Below are 27,897 nucleotides of genomic sequence, written 5' to 3'. Positions count from 1 at the left end.
TTTTTAGGTAGTATTTTACTCATTTTATATAGTGACAATGTTGCACAGTACCTAGAGTATGGGATGCCCTCAACGACTGTTGGATTATATACCAAATTAATAGAATGAACTGAATTACTCAAGATAAGTATATTCTCAAAATGTTAGAAACTGTAAAACTTGTACTGTATCGTTATCTCTGTCTATAGTAAAATTATTTCTACATACAAACATCTAAAATAGTTCTAGGCACATGAAGCTGTTGTTGGATAATTAAAACACCAAATCCTCCTTTAAAATGAAGAGACAAAGTGGCAATTATGTGAGGTGAAGTGTGTGTTAACTAACCTTATTGTGGTGAACATTTCACAATACATACATGCATTAAAACATCACACTGTATACCTTAAACTTAGACAATATGTTAATTATAGCTCAATAAAGCTGGAAAAAAACACTGCCCCCAAACAAGGGTGCACAACACTCCCCTGCCCAAGACACTCAGCCCTCTGAGAGGAGAGCCTTGTGACTCAAGCCCATGACCCTCCAGGCAGAAGGAACCAGAAGACTGATTGGGGTTAGATATGTCACATTTGGGGGTTAGATATGGTCCTCCAAGGATATCTATTTAACATCCAATATCAGCCACATCCACCAGTCCCAACTGTGTGGAAAAAAATTTAAATTAAAAAAGATAAACAAGTTAAGTGAAGAGACTTTTATGAATTATGTTGACTTAGTTTTGTTTGTCTAGTTTTTCTTTTCATATAAAACCAGACTAATTAACAGCTATATGCAATTAGCATCTAGATGCCATAATACTAATAGCTCTAAATGGTATAAAAGAAAATAGGAAAAATGTTTTACCATATGAAAAATTCATTATACCAGAAAAGGTAAACAGAAAGGTAATTTTGCTTTCAAACTTTTTTCATTAGGAGCCTTTACTCAGAGATTGTTTTCAATTTCCACCCACGTGTAGTCAAATGATGTTGTGAATATTTCCAAAAGCAATTAATCAAACATTTAATCTGGCAAGTAGTCTGATTTTTTTGGAATGTAGATTGCTTATAAAATTTATTCAACATTCGATAGAAATTTACTGAACATCCATTATATATCAGGTACTATGTCAGGTATTGTGCTCAGCCTGGGGATACACAGGAGGGCAGGACAAACAAAGATCTTAATCTCATGGAGCTTATGATGGAGAAGATGGATATTTTTGACAAGTGTCATGATGAGAGACAAAGTCCTCTGGTGTAGAGGAGGTGAGCAGAGGCACAGAAAGAGGACCTACTTAATCTCTGGTGGTTTCTGTTTCCTTATTTGTAAAATAGGGAGAGTAGAACCAATTGAAAATTAGTTTATATTTCCTAAGTTTATCCTTAGGAAATAAGCAGTGAGAGTTAGGAGTCTCTTAATATGATAAGACCATAAATAATTCACAAAGAGGAAAAATGTATCTTATGGATAATTGAGTTGATCACATTTCAAAACAAATGAAATGCTGACCAACTGTATGCCTTTGACAGGTCAAGTCCGTACATGCCCTTAATGGAAACACAAAGTTCCATGAATCTCAGAGGTCATTCTCTTAGACATAACATGGTATATTAGTCTATGCTGCCAGCTGGCTCTGCAGTGGTATATCTGGGTGGGGGGGAGGCACATCAGAGGTACTTGATTGTTTTATTTCTAATGGGGCATTTTTAGTATATCATCCTTACCTTTACATTTTGTTTTAGACTTGCTTTTAGTTTTAAGTTTTGTTTCTTTCCTGGTTATGAAAGTGATAGATACTCATCTTGGGAAAACTGGAAAGTATAGAGATATATTAAAAAAGAAAAAATCATCCATGATTCTTTAACTCAAAATAAGCCACTGTGAACATTTTTGTGCATTCCTTCCTTCATTTTAAATGAATATTCTGCTACCTAGCTCACATTTTATAACTGTATATCCTGACTTTTTTTACCTATAACTGTAAAGTGAGAAACAAAACTCTCCACAACCAGTCTAATGTTACAGTATTTATCCTTTCATAGAAGCTGGCGGTCTTACGCAGTGTATATTAAAATGTAAACAGAATATAATTTAATATTCCATTTTAATTCCTTTCTCCCTTCACAGCTTCTCCTTAGTAAATGTAAAACAAAAATGGATATGGTCTCTTCCTTCAGAGGGCCACTTTCAAGAGGTGTTAATGGCATCATTACAAGCATTTTATTTCAACTCAATAAAAATATCTTATGTTCTTACTATATTTAGATATAAATGGAACCACCAATTACTTAAAAAAAGAGAGAGAAAGAAACAAAACTATCACTATTTACTAATAATATATCTTGGTAGAAAACATAAAATAATCCACCAATAAATCAATTAAATTAATAAGAATTTAGTTCATTTGATGGATTCAAAATCAATTTATAAAAATTAGTTGTATTTCTATATACCAACAGCAAACAGTTAGGAAATGCATTTAAAAAAAACTATTTTACAATGACGTCAAAAAATATTATCTACGAATAAATCTTATAAAAGGTGTATAAGACCTTTATGGAGAAAATGATGAAACTATAAATGACACTAAAGAAGACTTAAATGAGAAGTATATCATAAACATATAGTTAAAATTTAAAATTGTTTAAAAATGTATATGGCAGAGCAAAGAACCAAGAATAGTCAAGACAGCCCTGAAGTAGAAAAGGTGGGAGAGATCTGCCTTACCGGAGACTAAGAATTATACAGCTGTATTAAAAAGACAGTGGTTTTGGCATGGAGCAAACCCTGGAAACACACCCACATGCATATAAAATGGAGATTTATGATAAAGCTTGCAATGTAGATCAGTGGTAAAGGATTGGCTCTTCAACAGTCAGCACTGAAGAACCAAGAAATTATATTGGATCTTACCTGATATGCAAAAAAAAAAAAAAAAAAAAAAATTCAGGTGGATTAAAAACTTAAATGTAAAAGACAAAACTCTAAAACTTTAGAAGACAATAAAGGACAATAACTGTGGCAACTCATAGAGGATTTCTTAAACAGAAAAGGCCAAATGATAGATAAACTAAACTTAAGAAGTTCTATTCATCAAAGATGTTATAAATAAAAAGACGAGCCTTCCAAATCTGTACCTAGTATTACTAAAAAGGATAAGTATTCAGAATACATAAATTACTCTTACAAATCCAAGAGAAAATGGGCAAAAAAAAAAAAACTTTAGCAGGCATTTCCTAAAAGAAACCCAAATGGCCAATAAACATCTGAAAAGATGTTCAGCCTCATTAATGATAAGGGAAATACAAATAAAAACCATAATAAAATGGAATAATACCACATAAATACAAATTTTAGAAAACAAGATAATTGTAAGAAAGAAGTGGATGAAAGAAAATACTTATGTATCTCATTTCTGCAAAACAAATTCAAGAAGGATAAACCACAACCTAAAGAGATTGGTTACCAGTAGGGGGATGGGTGGGAAAGGGGTGTAAAGAAGGGAGAATGGGAATAAGTAGGTAGAGGAGGGAGAGATGCTTCTCTGAATATACCGTTTTGTATAGCTTTGGCTCTTAGAACCATAGAACAAAGTTAATCAAGAATGGAGTGGGGGGGGGGCTGGACTTCCCTGGTGGCGCAGTGGTTAAGAATCCGCCTGCCAATGCAGGGGACACGGGTTCGAGCCTTGGTCCGGGAAGATCACACATGCCACGGAGCAGCTACGCCTGTGCGCTACAACTACTGAGCCTGTGCTCTAGAGCCCACGCGCCACAACTACTAAAGCCCGCGCGCCCAGAGCCCACGCTCCACAACAAGAGAAGCCACCGCAAGGAGAAGCCTGTGCACTGCAACGAAGAGTAGCCCCGGCTTTCCACAACTAGAGAAAGCCTGCGCGCAGCAATGAAGACCCAATGCAGCCAAAAATAAATTAAAAAAAAAAAAAAAAGAATGGAGTGGGGGGACTTCCCTGGTGGTCCAGCGGTTAAGACACTGTACTCCCAATGCAGGGGGCCCGGGTTCGATCCCTGGTCAGGGAACTAGATCCCACATGTCTCAACAAAGATCCTGCGTGCCACAACTAAGACCCGGTGCAGCCAAATAAATAAATAAATAAATAAATAAATATTAAAAAAAAAAAAGAATGGAGTGGGGCATGGGGGGTTGGATGGGAGGAGAGGAAGGCAACATGGAATCCAAATGGTAACAAATGAAACCTAACATAACCACATTGATGGGGGGTGAGCATGAAAAGAGCAAACCTCAGTAAAACAAACCAGTGTTTTGGCTGGAAACCATAAGGCTAAAGACCAAAAGAATTATACGGCAACACTTTAGCTGGCAATCTGTTTTCTCACAGGGGTGTGGGTTAGCAATTGTGTAACTTCTAGGAAAAAAAATCAAAGAAGTGAATATGTACATTGTAAATAACAAGAATCAGGTTTCTCCCTGTCAGAGAAAGAAGTTACAAATAGAGAAATGGGGAAGGACTAAAAGGAACCTTGCAGTGTTCATATGGAATTGGGGATAGTAGTTAAAGTCATGAAAAACAAGGTAAAATTGAAGGCATGTCCCAGGTTGCAGGAGACTAAGAGGACAAAAGAACTGAATGCAATGTTTGATCCTGGATTGAATCCTGGAACGAAAAATGACATTAAGGGAAAACTAGTGAGGTCTTTAGTTGGTTAATAGTTTTGTTCCAGAACTGATTTCCTGCTTTGATCATGGTACTATGGTTATATAAATTCTCAACTTTAAGCAAAGCTGGTGAAGGGTTTATGTGAACTCCCTATTTTTTAACAGCTTTATTAATATATAGTCCACATACATTTCACCCATATAAAATGTGCAATTCAATAGCTTTTAGTAAATTCAGAGTTGTACAACAATCACTACAAGCAATTTTAGAACATTTTCATGAAACCCCAGACACTTTAACCATCATCCCTCAATTCCCCCCAGTCCCCCAGCCCTAGGCAATTACCAATATATTTTCTTTCTCTATAGGTCTGCTTGCTCTGGACATTTAATGTAAATGGAATCATAACAATATCTGATCTTGTGTGACTGGCTTCTTTCACTTGGAATACCGTTTTCAAGTTTAATCCATGTTTTAGCATTCATCAATACTTCATTTCTTTTTATTGCTGAGTAATATTCCATTGTATAGATTACCACATTTTCTATATCCATTCATTATGGACATGATAGACATTTGAACTGTTTCCATTTTTTGGTTATTATGAATAATGCTGCTGTAAATTTTTGTGTACAGGTTTTTTGTGTGGACCTATATTTTCACTTCTCTCTCATTTCATATCTAGGAGTAGAATGGCTGGATCATATGGTAACTCTTTGTTTAACCATTTGAAGAACTGCTAGACTGTTTTCTAAAGTAGCTAAACCATTTACATTCCCACCAGCAGTGTATGAACTTCCAGTTTCTCTACATATTACTTGTTATTGTCTCTCTTTTTGCTTATAGCAATCCTCATGGGCATGAAGTAGTATTCATTGTGTTTTGTTTTTTTTTTTGCGGTACGCGGGCCTCTAACGATTGTGGCCTCTCCCGTTGCGGAGCACAGACTCCAGATGTGCAGGCTCACATGTCCATGGCCCACGGGCCCAGCCGCTCCGCGGCACGTGGGATCCTCCCGGACCGGGGCACGAACCCGTGTCCCCTGCATCGGCAGGTGGACTCTCAACCACTGCGCCACCAGGGAAGCCCCATTGTGTTTTTGATTTTCATTTCTCCAACTGCCTAATGGTGTTGAGCATCTTTTCATGTGCTCTTTGGTCATCTGTATATCTTCTTTGGATATGTGCCCATTCAGATCTTAATTAGGCTGTCTTTTTATTATCGAGTTATAATAGGTCTTTAAATATTATAGATATAAGTCTCTTATCAGACATATGATTTGCAAATAATTTCTCCCATTCCGTGGGTTCTCTTTTCATTTTCTTGATGGTGTCCTTTGAAGCACAAATGTTTTTAATTTTGATGGTGTCCAGTTTATCTGTTTTTGTTGTTGTTGTTGGTGGTGGTGGTCTTGGAATCGTATCTAAGAAATCATTGCTTGATCCGAAGTCACAAAGATTTACACCTATGTTTTCTTCTAAGAATTTTATTGTTTTAGGTCTTACAGTTAGGTCTTTGATCTGTTTTAATTTACTTTTTGCTTGTGAGGTAAAGGTCCAACTTCATTCTTTCACATGTGGATATCAAGTTGCCCCAGCACCATTTGTTGAAAAGATTACTTTCCCCATTGAATGGTCTTGGCACCCTGGTCAAAATTCAGTTGACCATAAATAGCAGGGTTTATTTCTAGACTCTCTCAATTCTATCCCATTGATTTATATGTCATCTTTATGCCAGCACCACAATGTCTAAATGCTGTAGCTTTGTATTAAGTTTTTAAATGGGGCAGTGAGAGTCTTCCAACTTTGTTCTTCTTTTTAAATATTGTTTTGGGTATTCTGGGTCCCTTGAATTTCCATATGAATTTTAGGATCAGCTTGTTAATTTATGCAAAGAAGTCAGCTGGGCTTTTGATAGGGAATGCATTGAATCTGTAGATCAATTTGGGGAATATTGCTATCTTAAAAATATTAATGTCTTCCAATTCATGAATGTAGACTATCTTTACATTTATTTAGGTCTTTTAAAATTTCTTTCAACAATGTTTTTTAGTTTTCAGAGTATAAGTTTTACACTTCTTTCATCAAATATATGCCTAAATATTTTATTCCTTTTGATGCTATTATAAATGGATTGTTTTTTTTCAGCCAGCATATTGTGATAATTTTATTTTTATTTTTTTAAACATCTTTATTGGAGAATGGAATTATTTTTAAATGTCATGTTTGGATCTCTTGTACTGCTTCTGTGACTTTTCTGAAGATATAAAATTATTTAAAAATTAAAAAAAACTGGGCTTCCCTGATGGCACAGTAGTTGAGAGTCCGCCTGCCGATGCAGGGGACACGGGTTCGTGCCCCGGTCCGGGAGGATCCCACATGCCGCGGAGCGGCTGGGCCCGTGAGCCATGGCCGCTGAGTCTGCACGTCCGGAGCCTGTGCTCCGCAACGGGAGAGGCCGCAACAGTGAGAGGCCTGCGTACCGCAAAAACAAACAAACAAACAAACAATTTAAAAAACTTAAAAATAAGCATGACCATATCAAACATTTGCAACTGAAACACATACATCACTAGTGGGAATGTAAATATAACCAACTACCTTGGAAAAAAATCAGCATTATTTAGTAAGGTTGAAAGTGTACATAACCTATGCCCCAACAATTCTTCTCTCAGAGAAACTCTTGTACATGTGTACCAGCACTGTTTGAAATAGTAAAAAGCTAGAAACAACCTAAATGTCCATCAATAGGAGAAATGATTTTTTTACATGTGTGTTATATTCATTTAATAGAATACTAAAAAGCAGTAAAATTAGTGAATTACAGCTATACACAACAACAGGATTAATCACAGGAACGTAATATTGAGTATAAAAAGTAAATTACAGACAAATGCACTTACAAAAAGGTTTAAAGTATACAAAATTAAACAATATATTGTTTAGGAGTTATGCACTATGGTAAAACTATAAATAAAACAAGGGAATAATAAATACAAAATTCAGCATAATAGTTACCCTTGAAAGAAGATGAATGTTAGCATCAGGGAGGGGAACAAGAGTCTTCAGTAAGTTATTTTGATGGGTACATGGGTGTTCACTATATTGTGATTTTTAATACCTCATAAAATTTATAAATTTGATCTATTCAATATTTAAAATTTCTTAAAAGGGGGGAAGGCAAATATATATCCATGTTTAAGAAACTTTTTAAAGACATTAGTAACTATACTAAATTCTATTTGATGGATAAAACATCAATGTACAGTGACTATTTTCCTGTCACTTTCTACTTTGAATACTATAGAAAAGTTGAAAGACTAGTGCAATAAATACCTGTATACCCTTCAATTAGTTTCACCAATTGTTAATATTTTGGTACATTTGCTTTTTCTCTTTATTACTTTTTATTCATTGTTGTTATTATTGCTGAATCATTTAGAATATATAATATTCACCCTTATATACCTCAATATGTATTTCTTAAGAGCAAAGGCATTCTCCTACATAACTAAAATGCCATTATTACATCCAAAGAATTGAACTAACATTGATATAATATTCTCTAGTACACAGCATACATTTGTTTTTTTAACTAATTTTTATTGGAGTGTAGTTGATTTATAGTGTTAGTTGCTGCTGTACAGCAAAGTGAATCAGTTATACATATACATATATCCACTCTTTATTAGATTCTATTCCCATATAGGTCAGTACTGAGTAGCGTTCCCTGTGCTATACAGTAAGTTGTTATTAGTTGCCTATTTTACATATAGTAGTAGATATGATTTTCTTGAATTATCCCAGAGCTGTGTTTTTTACTTTTTATTTTTAGGTCTAAGATCCAATCAAGAATTAAGCACTGTACTTGGTTGCAATGTCTCTTTATTCTGTATAATTAAAACAGCTCCCCTGTTTTTTTTCTTTTTTTTTTTTTTTTTTTGGTCTTTTCATCGATATTTTAAAAAATGCAGGCTAGTTGTTTTGTAGAATGTCACACAATCTGGATTTTTCTGATAGTGTCCTTGTGATTAGATTCAGGTTAAACATTTTTGGCAATTATACTTCATAGGTGACACCATGTACTTCCCCTTGTTCATAATGTCAATCTGTCCCATAATGGGAGATGGTGAAGTTTGATTGCATGGACATGGTACTGTCTACTGCCAGGTCTCTCCACGGTAAAGATGCCTTTTCCTCTTTGTAATTTTTAATATGTGGGATGACACTTTGAGACTGTGGGAATATTTGTTCCTGAATACATCTTACCCAATGGTTTCAGTATCCACTGATGATACTTGCCAGGATCAATAATTATATTGGTAGTGCAAAACAGGGATATCTTAATTCCATTATTTTCTTATGTTGATTAGCTGGTACTCTTTTATAAGGGAGAGCTTGCGTCCTACCCCTCATTCCTGCCCCTTTTATTTTTTTTAGCATTACTGTGGACTCGTGGGCTTTACAAGAATCCAGTAGGTTACAATCCACTGCCATCATTCCTTTAGATGCCCCAAATTACCAAGTTTGGACAGCAAAGTCTCCTTCAAGCAGGCTTCTGTGTCCTTTCGACATGCCTCCATCGATCTTTGAGTACTTTCTCACTTGCTGGAAACCAAGATTCCAGACTGTTCCTAACTCAGAGCTGGTACAATCGGGAATGGTATTTATAACCTAAGATCTAGATGCTAAATGTGCACACACACATTTGATACTAAAATATCATTTTATTTTTAAAGATTATTATGATGTGGACCATTTTTAAAGTCTTGAATTCACCACAACACTGCTTCCGTTCCAAGTTTTGGTTTCCCGGCCGCGAGGCATGTGGGATCTTAGCTCCTCGACCAGGGATCAAACCCTCACCCCCTGCAGTGGAAAGCTATGTCTTAACCACTGGACCGCCAAGGAAGTCCCAAAATATCACTGCCTTTAAAACTTTTCAGTAGACGGAGCTAAGAGACATTTAGTATTTTTCAAGTTATAAGTTTATACTTCTATCTCCAATTTAAATCTAAAATGAATATTTCTCCTTTCTTTCATGTAAGAACACTGGTTTTCAACATTAAAATATTTACCCATTTTCTCTATCCTGTGATATACACAAAATAGCTTAAGATTATCAGTACCACTTCCAACCACATACTGGTTAAAATTCAAGATTCATTTGCAATTCTTTTTGCCCTTAGGATATGATATATCACACTGAGAATGTTCAATAAGAAAACCGTGTTTAAAACAATCCTTGAATTAATTCTTTTTGGTGTGTGGTTATGTTATCAATTTGATATGCAGCTAGGTTCATTTATTTCTGTTTGCATTTAATATTGTTTTTTTCCCATCATCTTAATTTAATTTAATTTTTTGAACATGTAACTCATTTATAAGGGTCAAAGTCAAAACGATATTAAAAGTTACACTCATTCCATCCCTATCTCTTCCACCCCATATAGGATAACTTTTTCATTAGTTTCTGGTTTTACCCTCATGTTTTGTTTTGTTTTTCAAAAATATACTTAGAGGTGTGAAATCTGAAAATGGTCAGAAGTGCTGAGAAATGGCTGGTCTGAGAAAGGTCACTTTCTATATTCTTGATTATTTATCAGTTCTATAGGATTAAATAAAAGTTCATGTTCCAATAAATCATGAGCAAATCTCACATTTTTCCAACTCCACAATAAAAAATGGACATCAGCAGGGTCCAACTGGGATACTGATGGTAGCAGCAAGAGATTCAGGGCCATGTCTACCTAAATAATAAATCTTACTTTTTAACATGAATGGGAACTTAGAAGGCATCAGTAACTCTTCTTCTTTTATGACATTTTGCAACTTATTGAGTCCTAGAACAGAGCCAGTGGTGGTTGGGAATCACCTAAAGTGTCTGGTGATTGGTTGGTGTTCCCTAAAGGTGATTGATCTGAACGTTGGGAGCTGCCTTAGGTGGTGCCGCGGTCATGGACATCTTCCATGGAAATAACCAACTCCAAAGAAGAGGAACCTTCTTGGATGGACAAGGACTCCAAGGAACTAGACTGTAGCCATTTGTGCCCCCCCACTTTGGCTTTACTGAAGGCTATGGAGCCAGATGTGTTTAAGCATTAGCCTGAATTCCCCTTTATGGGATTAGAGAAAAACAATATCATGTCCTCCAAGGCCATTCCTCGCAAAACTTTAAAGGGGAAACAGCAATTTTTCAACCATCTAAGGGTCTTGAAGGGGAATAAAACCAAGAACACAGGCACCAAGTCCACAATATCTTGTGAGCACCAGTGTCAAAGCCATAGAGGTGAAAAGTCTGAATGAGTGGCCAGAACCCATCACTAGAAGGAGCTAATCAGCCTGAGTATCAGGTTAAACTGATAATAATCAGGGAAATCTAAAATGTCCAGGTATCAGTAAAAATGACCCAGTGCTCATCTCAATGCCCCATGGTACTGCTTATTTATTTGGAGAGAACAATGTGGTCTCTCTTGATGTTTTTTAATAAAGAATTTTATTTCTAAATTTTTTTTTTTTTTTTTTTTTTTTTTTTTTGTGGTATGCAGGCCTCTCACTGTTGTGGCCTCTCCCTTTGCGGAGCACAGACTCCGGACGCGTAGGCTCAGCGGCCGTGGCTCACGGGCCCAGTCGCTCCACGGCATGTGTGATCTTCCCGGACCGGGGCACGAACCCGTGTCCCCTGCATCGGCAGGCGGACTCTCAACCACTGCGCCACCAGGGAAGCCCCTATTTCTAAATTTTTTATTTCTAATTTTTATTTCTTGCTTTCCTGTCAAGAAGACATCCTAAAGAAAAATAAAACTACTCTCAGTTTTAGCTGTTTATCTTCCCTTGGGATCGAATTAATTTCTCCGAAGTTTTGGAATGCAAAAATATTCTAATGCTTAAAAGGAAATGAAAATCATGTTTATTTTTTAATTTTTGGCTGATTTTATGGGTTTGTTATAACTGCTTTTTTCAGCAAATAACCTGGGAGGAGGACAGGAGGAGCGTGGTGGGCGGGTAGGCCAAGCGAGGACTCGCTGCCGGTGGGCGGGAGACATGGATCGCAGCGAGCAAGGTCTACTGAGAACAGACCCAGTACCCGAGGAAGGAGAAGATGTTGCTGCCACTATCAGTGCCATTGAAACCCTATCAGAGGAGGAGCGAGAAGAACTAAGAAGAGAACTTGCTAAGGAAGAAGAAGAAATCCAGACTCTGTCTCAAGTGTTAGCAGCAAAAGAAAAGCACCTAACAGAGATCAAGCAGAAACTTGGGATCAATTCACTACAGAAACGAAAACAGAACATTGCCAAAGGGTGGCAAGATGTGACAGCCACGTCTGCGTTCAAGAAGACCTCTGAAACCTTATCTCAGGCTGGACAGAAGGCTTCAGCTGCTTTTTCATCTGTTGGATCAGTCATCACCAAAAAGCTGGAAGATGTAAAAAACTCCCCAACTTTCAAATAATTTGAGGAAAGGGTTGAAAACTTAAAGTCTAAAGTAGGGGGAACCAAGCCTGCTGGTGGTGATTTTGGAGAATTCTTGAATTCGACTGCAAACGCTAGTTCCACCACCACAGAGCCTCTTCCAGAAGAGACACAGGAGAGCCTGTGAGATTCCACCTTTGTTCTGCTACTCGCTGCCAGATGCTGCAAGCGATATCCAAGCACATCTTGTCAACATTCATTGCCATGAATTTCCACCAGATGTGCTTTTGTTGAACTTTACATATTCCTTTGACCAAATAGTTTGTGGGTTGAACAACGTAAAAATATCTTAACCTCTATTCCTGGGAGACACCCTTTCATGTGCATTTAAGGCCCTTTATTTAGGAAATATCATTATAAAAACACATATAGTACCTGGAGATCCTCACTAGAATGACCTAAGAAGCTGTGGGTTATCATAATTGCTTTCCTCATTTACAAAATTGCTCTGGATCTGGGATACCAGTTTGATTTTTGTCTTCTATACAATTTTCTTTTTTCCTCTTTGAATCTCTGTATATTTGATTCCTACATAAGATTGCTCTTTAAAATTTTCTGTATCCTGGTTATTAAAAGTTTGGGCAAAATGTTCTTTACCTCCAAGGGAAGAACTACCAGGTACAAAAAATATTTCGAACAGATATTGTTTTGGTATAAGTTATCTTATATCTTGGGTGTTTGAAGACACCAGACTAAATATTCAATTGGTTATAGTTTTGTAAGTGACAATATGTACAAGTAATTCAAAATCCTAGGCGACTTGAGAGTGGAGCCCTCACATCCTTGTTTATCACCATCTGTGACAGTAACCATTTTAGTGTCATGGTTATTATGCGTCATGGTTATTATGCCACTTATAGCTACTTATTTTTCACCAGATTAAAATTTTGGCTTTGGAGTAAATTGTAAGTTAACGTTCTGAATCAAGCATACTGTATTATCAATACGTTGAAATATGAACGCTCTCCTCAAATGTTCAGTTCAAAAGCCTGAAAGTTTTTTAGATCTAGGTAGCTGAAAAGTGCTAAAATCAATCACATTAGGGGAAACACTGTTGTCTTCATTTAATTCATTTAGCAGCACTTACAGTAAGTAGCACACCAAGTTATAATATAACTTGAAAAAATTTTATACTAAGGGGTTGGTGATAACTCCTCAGGATTTAATGCATTAAGAAAAATCAACTCATCATTTTCTACTTACTTGTTTTCAGTGTGTTAGAAATTACAAAATGATACTGTAGATATTGTCCCCTACTTTGAAAACTGAATGTCAGGCCTGAATGAACAAAAGCCTCTGGAAGTATCTGCATGGAGGCCAAGGTACTCTATTAATGCTAATGGCTACTTACTCGTCACCACTATCTTTTCTTTATGCTGTGTATGGTTATGGCCTACAATGTTGTATTTGTAATTTATCAAGTTGTGACTGTTTTATTATTGTTTAAGCCAAATGTTAATTGCCAAGCTTGGAGTGACCTAAAGCATTTTTTAAAAGCATGACTAGATTTACTTTGGGATAAATGATTTTATCCAAACCTGAAAAGCTACAAGTGTTGATTGTTATAAAATATTGATAACATGCTGCCATTCTTGATTGCTGGAGCTTTTGTTAGCACTTCAGATGCAACTGAAACTATGCTCTATTACATGTGAAAAGCTTAATAAATTCTGTATGTCAGCAAAAGAAAAATAAATATATAACCTGGGAATTGAAACGGCTGGTTAAAATTCCAGGTAATTGCTTTCGGTGCCCATTGCACTGGTGGTCCCACTGTTTTCTGGTGGTCTGGCTGGCTCCCTTCTGTCCTCCCAGTGGGAGAGAATTCTCCAATTTGGGTTTGGTGAGACTTCTCTGTGTGGGTGTATATGACTATTCTGTTTGTTTGGGTCAAGGAGGGAAGCAGCACTAGATCTGCACAAGAAGAGCATTCTGAACACACAGATACAACTTCAGAGCCCTTTGTGACTGACAGATACACCTGATACATACCCATCTTAAGGGCTTTACTCTTGGCCAAAGTAGGTTTGTGAAACATGGTTTTAATGGCTGAATTTGTTTTTGCCACAGGACTGCCAAATCTTAAATATTAATTACTTCTATGTCTTCCTCTTCTTTCTTTCTTTCTTTCTTTCTTTCTTTCTTTCTTCCTTCCTTCCTTCCTCCCTCCCCCCTCCCTCTCTCTCTTTCTTTCTTTCTATCTTTCTTTCTTTCTTTCTTTCTTTCTTTCTTTCAGCTGTGCCACATGGCTTGTGGGATCTTAAGTTCCCCAAACAGGGATTGAACCCAGGCCACGGCAGTGAAGGCACCAAGTCCTAACCACTGGACCTCCAGGGAATTCCCTATGTCTTCGTCTTATAATAGATTTTAACTTAAAATTCAACAGAATGTTACAAAACTTCAGTTCAACACATTTGTTAAGTGTCTCCTGTGCCTTAGACAAGACAGACCTATACCCTGAATATTTGTTTTCTAGCTGAAGAGAAAGGTCATCAATAAACACACAGCCACTACGCAGTCTTGAGTCTCAGGCTGGAGCACCACAGGGTACAGAGTAGCACTGGAGCATGACTTTTAGTAGGAAGGCTGGGAAAGGATGTGTCTTGGAAGCCAAAAGCACTGCAGTGCTTAAAGGAAGGAATGGAGGGCACCTGTGCTGTCAGGAGTCCAGATAAGGACAGAAAAGGTCATTGGTGACATTGGTGAGAATCCTAGAAGCGTGGCAGTGGGGAGTGGAGGCCAGTTTGCAGGGTGTTGAGTGACTGGGAGATGAGGAAATGAAGATGACAACAGACAACTCTCTCGGTAAGTTTGTCACTTAAGTCGAGGAGGATGAACTGGAGGGTTAGGTAGGATTAACAGAGGCTTGTTTTTTCTCTGAGAGAGTGGGGCAGGTTAAAACTGATGGAATGAGCTCCAGGAGGGAAGGAAATGGAAGGTGACAATGAGAGAAGAGATCATCAGAGTGTGAGGTCCATGAGAACGAGGAGAGCACGGCCTCCAGAGCAAGGTGGGAGAAGCAGGCTTACACAGAGGAGGGCAGCTCTTCACTGACCAGGAAGGAAGGGGGAATGACGGGTGTACATGCAGGTAGGTTTCCAGATTTGGAAGGAAGTTTTTATCTGAAGTTTTCTTCCTCTGGGGGTGGGGGAGGGGAGAAACAAGCGGCATGGTCCTTTGCTAAGAGAAGGATGAGGTCAGAACTGTGAGTGAAACGGAGTCTGCAAGAGCCAGTCACTGTGGAGAGCAGGAGAGAGAGCCAACTAAAGAACCAGAACGAATTTATGAGGCATCAGTCGGAAAGGTTGATTTTTTTTTCCCCACACAGTGTATGTTGCAAAGAAGTCTGTGGTCTGGTGTTGGGGTTGTTAGAATTTACGATTCCAGGATCCAGGAGCATCTGGGATATGACTAGGGGGCAGGCGCCTGATGAGCAGTAGAGGTAAATGTGTTTGCGGATGAGAGCTTAATGCAGAGAAGCTAGGATTTGGTGGGGTCGTCCACTTGGAGGGGAGGTGATGGCTGTGAGGCAGGTGCCAACGCTGTCTATAAACTAGGGGTGGGCAATGGGCAGCTACGACTTGGTTGGAAACTGACTTCACAGATGCTAACCTTAGGTACTTGTTCAGTTATATTTGTACAGAGGAATCTCTGGTGTTTCCTTACTCCACGTCAGGGCAGAGTGCTTTCCTAGTACTTTCTTCCCTGGGATCCCATTCCCTGCTGCCTTTCTCACTTCCTTTTTTCTGCTTACATTTTCTGCTGACTAACAAGGAGATATAAGGTTGATGAGACCAAGAAAATACATTTTAGAAAGTGAAATTGCTTTCCTTTATCTCTTCTCCTCTCTTAATCTCTACCACTGCCTTAAAACCTATCTACATATCAGCAGACAAAACTCTCTCTGGTTCTTTTATGATCAGGCATGTATCGAGGTGTCAAATTTATGTCATTCCCCTGAGCATGCATGATAAAACTTCCTTGACTGGATACTCGCAGATCTGCTCCCATTTGCTGGGGGCTCCCATGGATACCATTTTAAAAGCAGGGAGGAGGAAAATATGGAGTCACTAATCCTTCCTGTTTTCATTCTACTCATGTTGAGTTGAAAGTGGCTTGCATTTTGATCGCATTTTGATAACCTAGTATTCTAATTTATAGAATTTGGAGCTTCTTGAATTAGAAGAACTATGCTACAACATCAGTCTGCAAAAAAAATGACACTAAAACAAAAGAATTTCCTATGGTCTAAAAATTCCTTATGTTGCTTCTCCACTGATCACTGCAGCATTTACAAGTCCATCTGGGGCAAACTTAAAGATGTTTAACCCATTTCATTTCTTTTTTTTTTTAACCTTCCAATTCTTTCTGTAATGTTTTCTTTTGTCTTCTTTTCCTCCCTGCCTCCCTTTCTTAGTTAGAAAGTAAGTTAAGGTACCAAATGCTTCACCTTAGTGCTGAGTCTGCAACAACGTGATGGTTTCTATTTTCACCTTTTTCTTTCAGCCACACAAGGGCTGCCAAGGATGTGGCCTTTCTGCATGTCCTGGCTACTTCTCCCTGCCTGGTGCTTTTCCTGGCAGGCTGGCTGCTGAAATGCTTCCTTTAGGGAAAGGCAAATGGAACCAGAGAGCAAAGCACTTGGACACTGGTGTTCCCTCTGCCCATCCCTCCCCTTCCTCCCTCCAGCCCCAGCTCTCCCTTCCAACCTGAACCCATAGTTGAGCCCCTACTGGTGCCAGGCCCAGGAGAGGCAGAAATTAGGCACCAGGCACACAGAGATGAGAAAACAGTCCTTGTCCTCAAAGAACTGCCCTCTGGACCTTAGGGAAATGTAGCTCTCCTTGATTCACATGGCAAAATATGAGGAAACTGAGTCAGATGACTTCTTGAGAATCCTCTGTGTTTTCATAGCAATGACTTTTAAGAGTTGTTTTAGTGGAGAATCTCTGCTCTGGACAATCTCTTTACACCTTAAAATGCTTTTGGTCCTTCGGGTTCTATCAACTGTGATGTGTTCCAAAAATACAAAGGTATTCAAATAAAAAAAGCAAATAAATTTTGGTGTTGTTATGATACGGAATATCATATACATTCATTACGAATGATGCTTACAAAAGCTTAATGATGTGGAAAAATGTGCCTACTATAATATCAGACATAGGCAGAGAAGAGAGCCTGGAACACTAGGTATTAAGTCATTTTAACAGTGATTATCCTTTAGTGGTGGGATTATATAAGTGTTTAAAATTTCCTACTTTCTTTTATTTTTCAAAATAAAGAAAACCACAACTCTTTTTTGTATAATAAAAATGAATACAGTTATTTAAAAATATATAGAAGTGATTGTTTCTGCAGCAAAAATTTTCAGTATGTATGCCAAGGCCAGATGTGAATAATTTTAAAAATATGCTTTGCCTTGAATTTTCTGAATCTCTCTGTAACACTGATTTTCTTGGAGTCTAAGCTTATGTAATTAGTCAAATACCAGTCCTTTCTGAGGAATGATAATCTCAAAATACTCACTTTGGAAAAATCTGAGGGCGTTGAGAAGGGAAAAGAAAGGACCAATAGAGTTTCTCTATCTGTCAAAAATGCAGGGTTTTATTTAGGGTCTTGCATTGATTAAGAAAGGTGAAAATACAGGTCATCAAGAGGTTATTTGAGGAAAAGGCTCTGGGGAGAGCATAACCACTTGACCATGGATGATTTCACCCCTTGAAACAGGTGCTAAGATGACTTGGCTGGAGTATGACTGGGATATCAGATCACAAACTCAGGAAGGCCACAAATGCCCTTTGGTGCAAGTAAAAAACCTACAAGAGAAGGTGCTCCCTCCATAGTAATGAAGTGGAAAATCCACAAGAAGTAGCAAAAATCTGGTTAATGCCTGGTGTGACGAAAGCCCCTCCATTTCCCTCAATGGAGGAGGGCAGAAAGAAAATGACGAATGGCCAGTAGCTGAGGATGTCTAGAACTCACCCGGTTTCTGGAAGAGCTGTGAGAGAAGGCGTTTGACTGTCTCTGGCTAATTCACCTATAAGTCAATATTTCTAACAGGCCATTTTGTAACTTGTCATTCAAAATTTTAGAGGCTAAAACGCAGGTTGCACTGTTAACCAGGCGCTTGGGTCTTGAGGAGGCATGGAAAGACTTTACATGTCTCAGTCACAGCCACTAAGAGGTGTTAAAGAGGGAAAAGCCTTTTGTTAGTCAGCTCATCTGGCCCATGGAACTTAGAATGAAAGATTTTTTGTACAGCTATGCTAATCAAAGAGTGGTCCTCTGACCAGCCGCCCAGGTAGCCCCTGGGAGCTTGTTGGAAATGCAGAATCTGGAGCCCACCCAGACCTACTGAAGGGGAATCTGCATTTTAACAAGATCCCCAGTGATCTGCATGCACCCTAAAGTTTAAGGAGCACTGAATGACAGGTGTGGAACATATAAACTGTATTTTAAGCTCTTCTGAAGTTTCCTGCTTCCTGTTTTCAAATATATTGAAAATAAATTTTTTTACTGTGGCAAAAAGATTTATCCTCCAGTTAAAATCTGTGTATGTGTGTGTGTGTGTGTGTGTGTGTGTGTGTGTGTCTTCCCCCAACTAAAGTACTCAGAAGCAACTTGACATTTATAATTTCTTTTTCAAACCTAGTTTACAAAGGCAGGCATTTTCAGCAGTCTCAATTTTCTAAATTCCTTATTGCGTCTTGTAATTCTAAGCAACTTTTATGTTTGAGAGGGATGTTATTTACCACAGACTTCTAAAATATTTGCTCCCTACCTTTTCACATTTTCTGGAAAAAAAAGTTTTTCCTCTCTACTTATTCTCTTAAGGAAATTAGGAGAAATTCTAACTTTGAATTTTTTTTAATGAGGTTTCTCATTGCTGACACAGGGGATGGGGTCCTGGTTTCTAGGCTGAAAATCTGCTGGTAGTGTGCAAAAGGTACAAGAATTCTCCTATGAGAATGACTCAATGAGCCACAGAAGGACTTCAGGTGGCACAGACCCCGTCATCCCAGGCAGGGCTATCTTTGCCTTGAGGAAATTTCTCTTCATAAATGAGTGGCCAGTTTCTAATCCACTGGTGACATCACAGACTTAATAGAATCAGGCAAACATGCACATCAATTTACCCTTGACCTAGGAGGGAAAAGGTCAGAGTACTTTGAGGAAATACTCACAGATAAATTTGAAGTAATACTTAAAGTACTCCTGTGATATTTATTACTGTAAAAAAGGATGGAAGTGCCCTAAAAATGTTTGGATTAAGCCAAAGAAAGAGACAGAGGGAATCTAAGGCTGGATCTAGGTAGGGCCCTCTTTGAAAGTTCCATCCTACCTGATTGTCGAATCCGTTGAAGAGTTTGCTGGACCAGAACCTCTGATCTTGGGACAATGATGATGAAGTCCACTTTGCTGAAGTGGCCGAGGTCCAGGCTCTGGCTGCCGCTGTCTGCTATAGCACACACCTGGGACAAGAGTTTTCTGGCAACTGTAAGCTGCGGTTGATAAATCTGGAAGGGTTCATTATCTAGATCTAAAATTTAAGAAAGTCATAAGAACAAGATTAATTCACTTCTGTGATGGCCTCTATGAATCCATATAGGAACAAATAATACACATAGGGTAGAATGATGCTCTATCACCAAGAATCCTCACTTTCTATCCTCACTCTCTATTGACTTTTAATAGATTTGCCCACTTTCCCTGACAACTTGGCTGAAAGGATGTGCTCAAGAGTGAATGTAGTAGTTTTACAAATGTATTATTTTAATATAAATTGTCTCACAAGGCATGAACTCAGCACCCCTCCCCTGCCCAGAAATGGGGGGACAGACCGCACTCTTGCAGCTCGAGCCAGGACTCATCTCTGGAAAGGGGAAGAGTTTCCTGGTTTCTTTAGGAGTATCAGCACAGGTCAGGTGCCTGAGCCCAGACCCAGTTCAGAGCTAATGCCATAACCATAATCATGCTGAGTTCCTTTGAGCTTTTCTGGATGGCACTGCAGTAAACATTTCCTCTCCAGCAAGTCAGTTGTAACATGGCTTGAAATTCTCCTCCCCATGACACTAACTTCACCTTTCTTCCCACTTGACTCCACTTTGCCAGTGCTTGTGACCTACCAGGTCTGGGTGATTGTGGTCAACTCCCATGTGGATGCCTGTACTATCTGAAGAGACCTGACCCATGACATGGCCAGCTGGCTGCTCAATAGGTGACGTATTAGAAAAACATTGCCCAGATACTCTAAACAAGCCAGTAGCTTTTTATTACAAGTTATAATCAAGCGATCAATCTCTCTTACACATGCGTGCATGCACACACACACATAATGAGAGACAGGCTTAGTCAGCTAAACACCTGAGCAGAAACATTTAATGCTTCTTGAAAGGGCTGGTTTTTATCAGGAACACACGTGGAAGTCTGACTGGAACACACAAGGGCCCAATTAACCTGTGCTAATGAATGTTTTCTAAAATCAAGCTGCAATACTTCCCAGGCAAAGACGGTAGTCATGGGACCCCAGCCACCATGGAACCCTGACAGTGAGTGGAGATTTATACAGGTGGGTGTCTCCCTACTGGCTGAGAGAACCTACTAGAAAAGCCCCAAACTGCAACTTTTAATAATAGCCCAAATAGTTTTTGACCCACAAAGATTACCAATCAAAATTAAAATCTGTCTTTGGATAGTTAGGTTGTTGTTTCTTTCATTTTGCGGGTTAGATGAATGGGGACTAACACAGGGGATGGCATAACTTTGTAGAATTGAACTTAACAAATTTTGAAGTTGGAGGAAACCTAAAAATATCTTTAAGTAATGTTTCTTTTCTTTTTCTTTTTTTTTTAACCACCAAGATCTCTTATTTATTATTATTTTAAGCTTAATTTTTTTTTTTTTTTTTGGCCACATAGCTTGCGAGGTCTTAATTCCCTGACCAGGGATTGAACCCAGGGCACCAGGGAATTCCTGAGCAATGTTTCTTAAACAGGGAATCAAGGATATGTAAATGGGCATCTGAGAACTTCAAAATTTTAACTTTGTTCACATAACACATTTTAGATCATCTGGATGATCACTTTATTGTCATGCAATGTCCAGAAGTCAAAAACTTTTGCCTGAGCTGATGCCAAGCCATGCTACTTTTCTTGCTGTCATCCTAATGCACAAAGGATGCATTCCCATCAAGTGGAAGCCAAAAGGCTGTCAGCATCCACTTGTATGGATCTGCTTCGTATCCATCCTTCTCCTGTTCTCTGTTCTGTCCTTTCTTTCTTTTTTTTTTTTTTTTTTTTTTGCTGTACGCGGGCCTCTCACTGTTGTGGCCTCTCCCGTTGCGGAGCACAGGCTCCGGACGCGCAGGCTCAGCGGCCATGGCTCACGGGCCCAGCTGCTCCGTGGCATGTGGGATCTTCCCGGACCAGGGTATGAACCCGTGTCTCCTGCATCGGCAGGCGGACTCTCAACCACTGCGTCACCAGGGAAGCCCTGTCCTTTCTTATATTGTCCCTATTGAACAGGGAACTGGGGAAGGATCTGAACCTAAAGGAATCCAATCTAGCGATTGAACTCCTCACCCCCGGTCCCACCGTCCCCCTTGGCATTCTGCAAGCTCATTGTAGGTCAGATGATACGTCAGTGTTTCTGCTCCAGCTGCCAGGAAGACCTCGCTAACCCTAAGATTATGTGTGTTTTACACATTGGAGAGTAGATGCAGGGAGCAGAGAGCCAGGAGCCCTGCCCAGACTGTAGTCTAGATTCTTTCAAGTAGTTCTTTGAAGTCCTACATGAGCACCCACAGTGGTGAGCACAGCTGGTGGAGTTAAGGAAAGTACACCAAGGATCCCTGCTCCCCCCCCAAAAAAACAAAAACAAAGAGAGGCACTGCTTAAAATAAAGTCTTCGGCTTTGATTTTAATTCTAGGAGACATTTACTAAGAACAAAGGCATTGGGCCCAGGCCACAGGGTAAGGCATTTTTAACTTGAGCCAGATTTATCATGTAGATAATGAGGAGAGGCCTGTCACAGTCTGTGACTTGAAGACAAGACCTCAAAACCCTCAGAACGACTTAGCTTCTATGTCTGTCCTGAGGATTAGTTTCCTCCTTTTGGCCTGTGGTGACATTACCCAGGTTCTGCGTGGGGATCATAGCAGCAGCCTCCTGAGGTGACACACATTCATTAAGGTCTCCATTGAAAGGGGTCACCACACTATCTCCTCTTCTCTGTTGCATTTTTTCTAGCAGCTTGTCTAGGTCATCACCTATTACAAAATAAAGTGGAGATAAGAAAGTCACAAGGAATGACATGTTTGTATGTCTCCAAGTTGGGCAGTTACGCTGGGCTCCCGTCGAGATCTGTTGGTCATCCCACTTTTCACGTCGGAATTTACACTCAGCCACCCCTGTAGCAGGATCTCGGTAGCCAGAGCTACCCTCATTTGTATCGTGCTTACAGGTTCCATGCTCCCACATACTAAATCTCTCTCAGCCCCTATAATACTCAGAGCAGGCAGGAAGGGATCATTATATCTCCATTTGACGTATTAGAAAACTGAGATCTGGGGAGGCAGAGCGTTGCCCAAGGTCACACAACAAAGCAGGGGCTGAGCTGAGGCCTCACATCCTTGTGCCTGGACCCCTTTGCTGTGTCAGTAACAAAATGCTTGGGAGAAACCATTCCAAATGAGGGAAGATCAGCGGGCAAGCTTAAGCTCCACACTCAGCTCACACTAAGATTTAAATTCAGAAAATCACGCAGCCAGGGGCCGGCGGTGTTGCTGAATCTGACTGCCACTCACCTAACGATGTGGTTTTGAAATGCGATGCCAGGAAACTGACCTTTCCTGTGATGAGCTCATAACTAATTTCTTTCAAAAACTCACTTGTGGTGAGCATGCTCTCCGCCAGAGCTCTGGACTGATGCTGACCTGCAGAACAGAGGGGGAGACAACATGCCAGTGAACAAATGTTCACCGGGAAGTGATTTAGAACAGCAAGAACTGGAAACACAACTAAAGTATGTAGCTAGAGGGACTTGGCTAAGAAAAGTATGGCACATCAAAAGATGGGCAATTATACAGCATTTGAAATGACAGTTTCAAAATTTCATTTGAAAAGTTTATAATACAAAGTTAGGTGATCAAGGGAAAAAAATAACATACCTTATGTTTGTAATGGTGAGAACATACCATGCATCTATTTAAAAGACTCGGGAGGAATGTGAAAAACCTTTAAAAAATTGTGTCTACATGGCTATTATGAATATCAATCTTAAAAATATAAACTTATGTTTTTTTTACTAATGAAAATTAGAAAATGAATGTGTTACACTTTCTGATGAAGTTTTTTGAAAGAAATATGTATCACAGAGAGATGGGCAGGTGGGTTTGGTCAAAGCAAGAGGGCTTCGCCCCTTTGCTAGGAAGAGGTGAGAGCCATTCACTGAGAGGAGAAAAGCAAAATTTGGTCCAAATGGCAACTCAGGACGGTGCCTGATAGAAAATCAGCACCAGAAACAAAAATCCATTTTGTAACATACCAACTTTCTGAACGTTTTCTTTAGGGTCAATGTTATAACATTAAATATCCTCTTAGTGAAGAGGTGAATATATGAGCTAAGTTCCTGGCAAATATGATTAACTGGCTTAAACCACCTGCGGCAATGGCTTTATCACATGCTAGAGTGGTAACATTTCCAAAACATCTTAAGGACAGAAGTTACATGAGACAAGGGTATCTGTTACTAGGGTGTGCTTTGAAATAATGCTCCCACAACCAGCTGACAGGGACAACAGCCAAACTAAGGGCTACAAAAATCTGATCTGAGGAGCAAAGGAAAAGTTAAAATTAGGAGGAAGAACCCAAGTTGGAGCCCTTGACCAGAGATTAATTACATGGAAGCCTGAAATACCCCATTAGTATTATTCAAATGGACAGATGATGAATGAATGAAAAAGTTACTCACCTAATACTACCACACAAAACTCATTTCCTCTGATTTTCGATGCACAAATTGTCACAACATAATCTGGTAGTTTTTGATAGTGTCTCATTTCACTGAGAGTCCTCAATGTCTCTGAAATGCCCTCCGCCAAGGAGTTCTGGGTCACAATCACATGAACCAAGTCTTGAGATACGCTGGCAATTAATCTAGCCAGCCAGGGGAGTTGTCCTGGTGACACAGGTGTGCACTGACCACCCATCTGCAGGGCTCTCTCTCTCAGAGTAAATTCCTGCATAGCTTTCAGCATAATTTGCTCAAATTCTTCCCTGAGAGGTATCTGATCAGGACCTAAATTGAGGAGAATTACAGCTAGAATTTTTTTTTTTTTAATCACAGCTAGAAAAGACACACACACACACACACACACACAAACACACACATCAGAGTGCAGTCTATTCCAGCTGGCAAATAAGCTCTTTTTCCTGTAGTGGCCTCAAGTATACTGCCTCTACTAACCATTTTCCATTGCTAAATTACCTTCTCTCTTTTCTGTTTGCCTTGATACATGTTTTTTTAAAATGCAGACTTCTATTCTTGATATCTTTCAAAGAAGATGTGCTCAGAGACAGTATCAATTCCATTGTATGCCTTGGGAGATGGTCACTGAAGGTGGTATTTTTGTTGACATATTAAACTTGGCGTTACAGAAATAGTTAATGACTAACGAAGCAAGAAGCTCACCTACTTGTATATAATCAGCTTCAGGCTTCACTCATTTCTCATTTTATTCATAGGTACCTTAAAAAAACATTTTAATGTATTGCCTCTATACCTAATTTTGAGAATACTGTCCACGAGGAAAACTAAGTTTAATTATTTTTCACTCCCAATTTATATTTAGGCAGTTCCACGCTTTCCCCAGATAGAGAATGCTCTCATCACCTAGCTGTTCCCCAGGGTTCTGGGTTAAGAATGGCATGTGGCCCTCTTCCCTGGCCGAGGTTATGGTTAAGCTTACATGGGTGATCTGTGGTCCCTGGAATTAGAGGTATTTTGTTTCTCTTTAGAAACTCAACCAGTCTTTTTGTTTGTTTGTTTGTTTTTTGGCCGAGCCGCGCAGCTTGTGGAATCTTACCTTCCCTACCAGGGATCGAATCCATGCCCCCTGCATTGGAGGCACAGAGTCTTACTCACTGGGCCACCAGGGAAGTCCCTCAACCAGTCTTTAAGACAAAATAAGCAAGTCAGTGTCTGGCATCCAAGTGACACAAGTGAATTCCTACACTTAGTTTAAATTGAAACCGGCAAGACGATGTTCACTCCTGCTACTCAAAGGCATTTCTTTCTCTGTGCAGACCTGAGATTTGAAACTCATCCTCCTGAAACAGATATAGACCCCCTCAGTGTCTGTGATCTGAGATCAAGCAATAGCTTCAGAATCCAAAGCCAAAATCCCCTTGCAAAGAATACAGGGATGAGGGACTGGACTTCTGTATGGGAACGAGGCACCTGAGTGAGTCAGAAACCTTTCCTTCCTCTAACGGGGGTTTAAGTGGCCTCCCTGGACCCTGCCCATCTTCTCAGGGAAAGTAAAAAAAATGCAAGTTTAGTAATGGATAGGATAAGGAAAATTAAATAAAATATCATACATTTTAAAAGTAAACAATTTTAATTGGAAAAAAACAGTTTTTTCCAGGATTGGCTGGAGCCAGAGGGAAGCAGGAGAGTGAAGTCCTCACAGATTTTTCTCTACTATACATGGAAAGAGGGCAAGAAAATGGCAATGCTTACATAGTGTTTATGTTTCCGTGCTTTCCCCAGTCCCTTACTAGTGGATGCCTTATTATCACCTGGGAGCCACCAAAGCTTCTGATCTTCATTTAACTTTATCAAATTAGCACCACGGTTCGTGGCCACTGAGTACACACTTAGCAGTGAGCTCAAAGCGCAAGATCTGTACTGACTGCATGGAGAATAAGGGAAGATGTTCATGTACTTAAAGCTTTCTTCCATCAGAACAAATGACAGCTCAAAAGCATGTGGCTGTGACTTCTCCAGTTCCCTCCTGCCTCTCATAGACAATCTGAGGAGGCTGGTTAATAGGTGTGTCCATAAGGCCCCCTCCAAACCACCATGGAGTAACATTTTCTGTTAGGCAGCATAATTAATTCCAAATACAAAGGCATTCTGGGAAAATAAAATATCAAACATGTCCATAGCATTCTCGGTTGCCTTAAAACTCACTTTTACAGAGTTTTGACTGAATTACTGTTAGGAATTGAGAAATGGAGGAAAATGTATCAAAGTTTAAATGAGGTAAGAAACTTTTTAGAGTAAATTGCCCTGCTTCCAATCACCTCCCGTCATTTCTGCATCCTTAGCCTTTACAGCTAAATTGCAGGAGCCTTTTCTCCACTTTTCACAAGCTTGATAATATATAGTAATTTTTTTTCTTCAAATGCTTATCTCCAGTAACTCAGTGTAGCCCAGGCATCAGGTCTGAAGGCTTTTCAGATAGAGCCACCATAATAGGAAAAGACAAGGTTCCAACAGACTCAGAGTCCTCCAAGAATCTCTGGATTTGCTGATTTCATTATCTACTTCAAAAGATTTTCAGGTTGTGAAATAACAGAGACTTTTTTAAAAAAGTGATTGTAGTGGAAAGGTCTGTTCTTTCTGAAAAATCTTGCTTTTCTTCTTCTCTGTTACCTTCAGATAACTGAGCCATCCAAGTATTACACCTGTCCTTTTAGAAGTTTGGATTTATTTTTTCAAATGTCAATTTGTAATCTTTAGCATATGTGAAAATATTCTTGCTGCCTTCTTCAAAACTTCTGAAGGCAAAAAAAAAAAAAAAAAAAAAATTAAGGACTCCAGAACAGTTAAAGATAAGAGATGTCTCAATGTACAAAATTTAGATTAAGAAGAAGAAATATCTATTTATGTTGGACATTGAGAAACATAATTAATTGGTTGCAAGTAAAACTCTGGAGAGAACTGATCCTGCAGGGCAGAGAAGAGTTTTGTCTAATTGAATGGAGATTGTTCTATTTTTTAAGAAAGAGCTTTTACTAATTTAAGGAAAGAGGTTTTGTTTTGACCATTTAGTTCCTTTAATTAACTTGGACTTTGACTATTTAAATTGGTATTGAGATTTTTAAAAATGCTATACTGATAGGCTTGGTTAACTAAAATAGCATTACTTTATGTGGCCTTATATAACTGATTCTGGATACATCTAGAAGCTAGTTTTTCATCTTGGAACACGGTTGAAAGTTAGTATGTATCAATTAAAATTATGACATCAAATGTCAGACCCGGGTGATTTTTATAATTTTATTACCTACTAATAAAAATGATTAGCAAGTCCTAAATTTATCATGAAAGTGGCTCATGAGATACCTGAAGCCTTGCAAGTTTCAAAAGCCCGTGTCAAAGCAGATCCCATGTCAAAGTAGATTCCATGTCAAAGCAGGCCTTTGGGCTCTCAGGGTACTAAGAGTTGCAGCCATGATTGCTAGCTGATGCTCCAAAGACTGAAGCTGAAGCGTGTGTGTGTGTGTGTGTGTGTGTGTGTGCACGCGTGTGTGTGTGTGTGCATGTGTGTGTGTTTAACATTGTTTGGCCCATGTTTTTTATTATTTAACACCAAAGTATTTTAAAACATTAAAAAAAATTCACAAGAGTGTAGATAAAATTTTTAATGTGTAATTTTACATCTTGAATATTTTCCTAAGTAAATTAGTGGTTTGAAGTCCTGGAGTAGGTATATAATTAGGCTGCATATTAGATGGCCTACTGCAGTTTGCAAAATAAAGGACATTGCAATGTAAATGCTGCGGAGCCACTAAA

The 27,897-nt window shown here is 39.0% G+C and overlaps 2 protein-coding genes across 4 annotated transcripts in view; one reads left to right on the top strand and one right to left on the bottom strand.

Annotated features, from left to right (window-relative positions):
• The window catches only part of GREB1L (GREB1 like retinoic acid receptor coactivator), a gene marked incomplete at both ends in the record, with an annotated part of 129,189 nt that overhangs the window by 37,496 nt on the left and 63,796 nt on the right, over window positions 1–27,897 (bottom strand). For 2 of the 3 annotated variants that reach the window (XM_079717005.1, XM_079717006.1), the window contains 4 exons: window positions 19,438–19,635; window positions 22,229–22,363; window positions 22,901–23,029; window positions 24,067–24,393. In XM_079717005.1, coding sequence (XP_079573131.1) covers window positions 19,438–19,635; window positions 22,229–22,363; window positions 22,901–23,029; window positions 24,067–24,393 — 789 coding nt within the window. The remainder of the gene's footprint in view (window positions 1–19,437; window positions 19,636–22,228; window positions 22,364–22,900; window positions 23,030–24,066; window positions 24,394–27,897) is intronic. The other variant, XM_079717007.1, reaches the window with a different exon arrangement.
• LOC307061735 (tumor protein D52-like) lies at window positions 11,668–12,075 on the top strand (the record flags this gene model as incomplete). Its single annotated transcript, XM_079717008.1, has 1 exon — window positions 11,668–12,075. One exon carries the CDS (start codon window positions 11,668–11,670, stop codon window positions 12,073–12,075), a length of 408 nt encoding a protein of 135 aa, XP_079573134.1.

This window comes from Hyperoodon ampullatus (genome assembly GCF_949752795.1).
Source record: "Hyperoodon ampullatus genome assembly, chromosome: 13".
Lineage (NCBI taxonomy): Eukaryota > Metazoa > Chordata > Mammalia > Artiodactyla > Ziphiidae > Hyperoodon > Hyperoodon ampullatus.
Note: the sequence above shows the minus strand (reverse complement) of the source record. Positions and strands in the feature narration are given on the sequence as shown.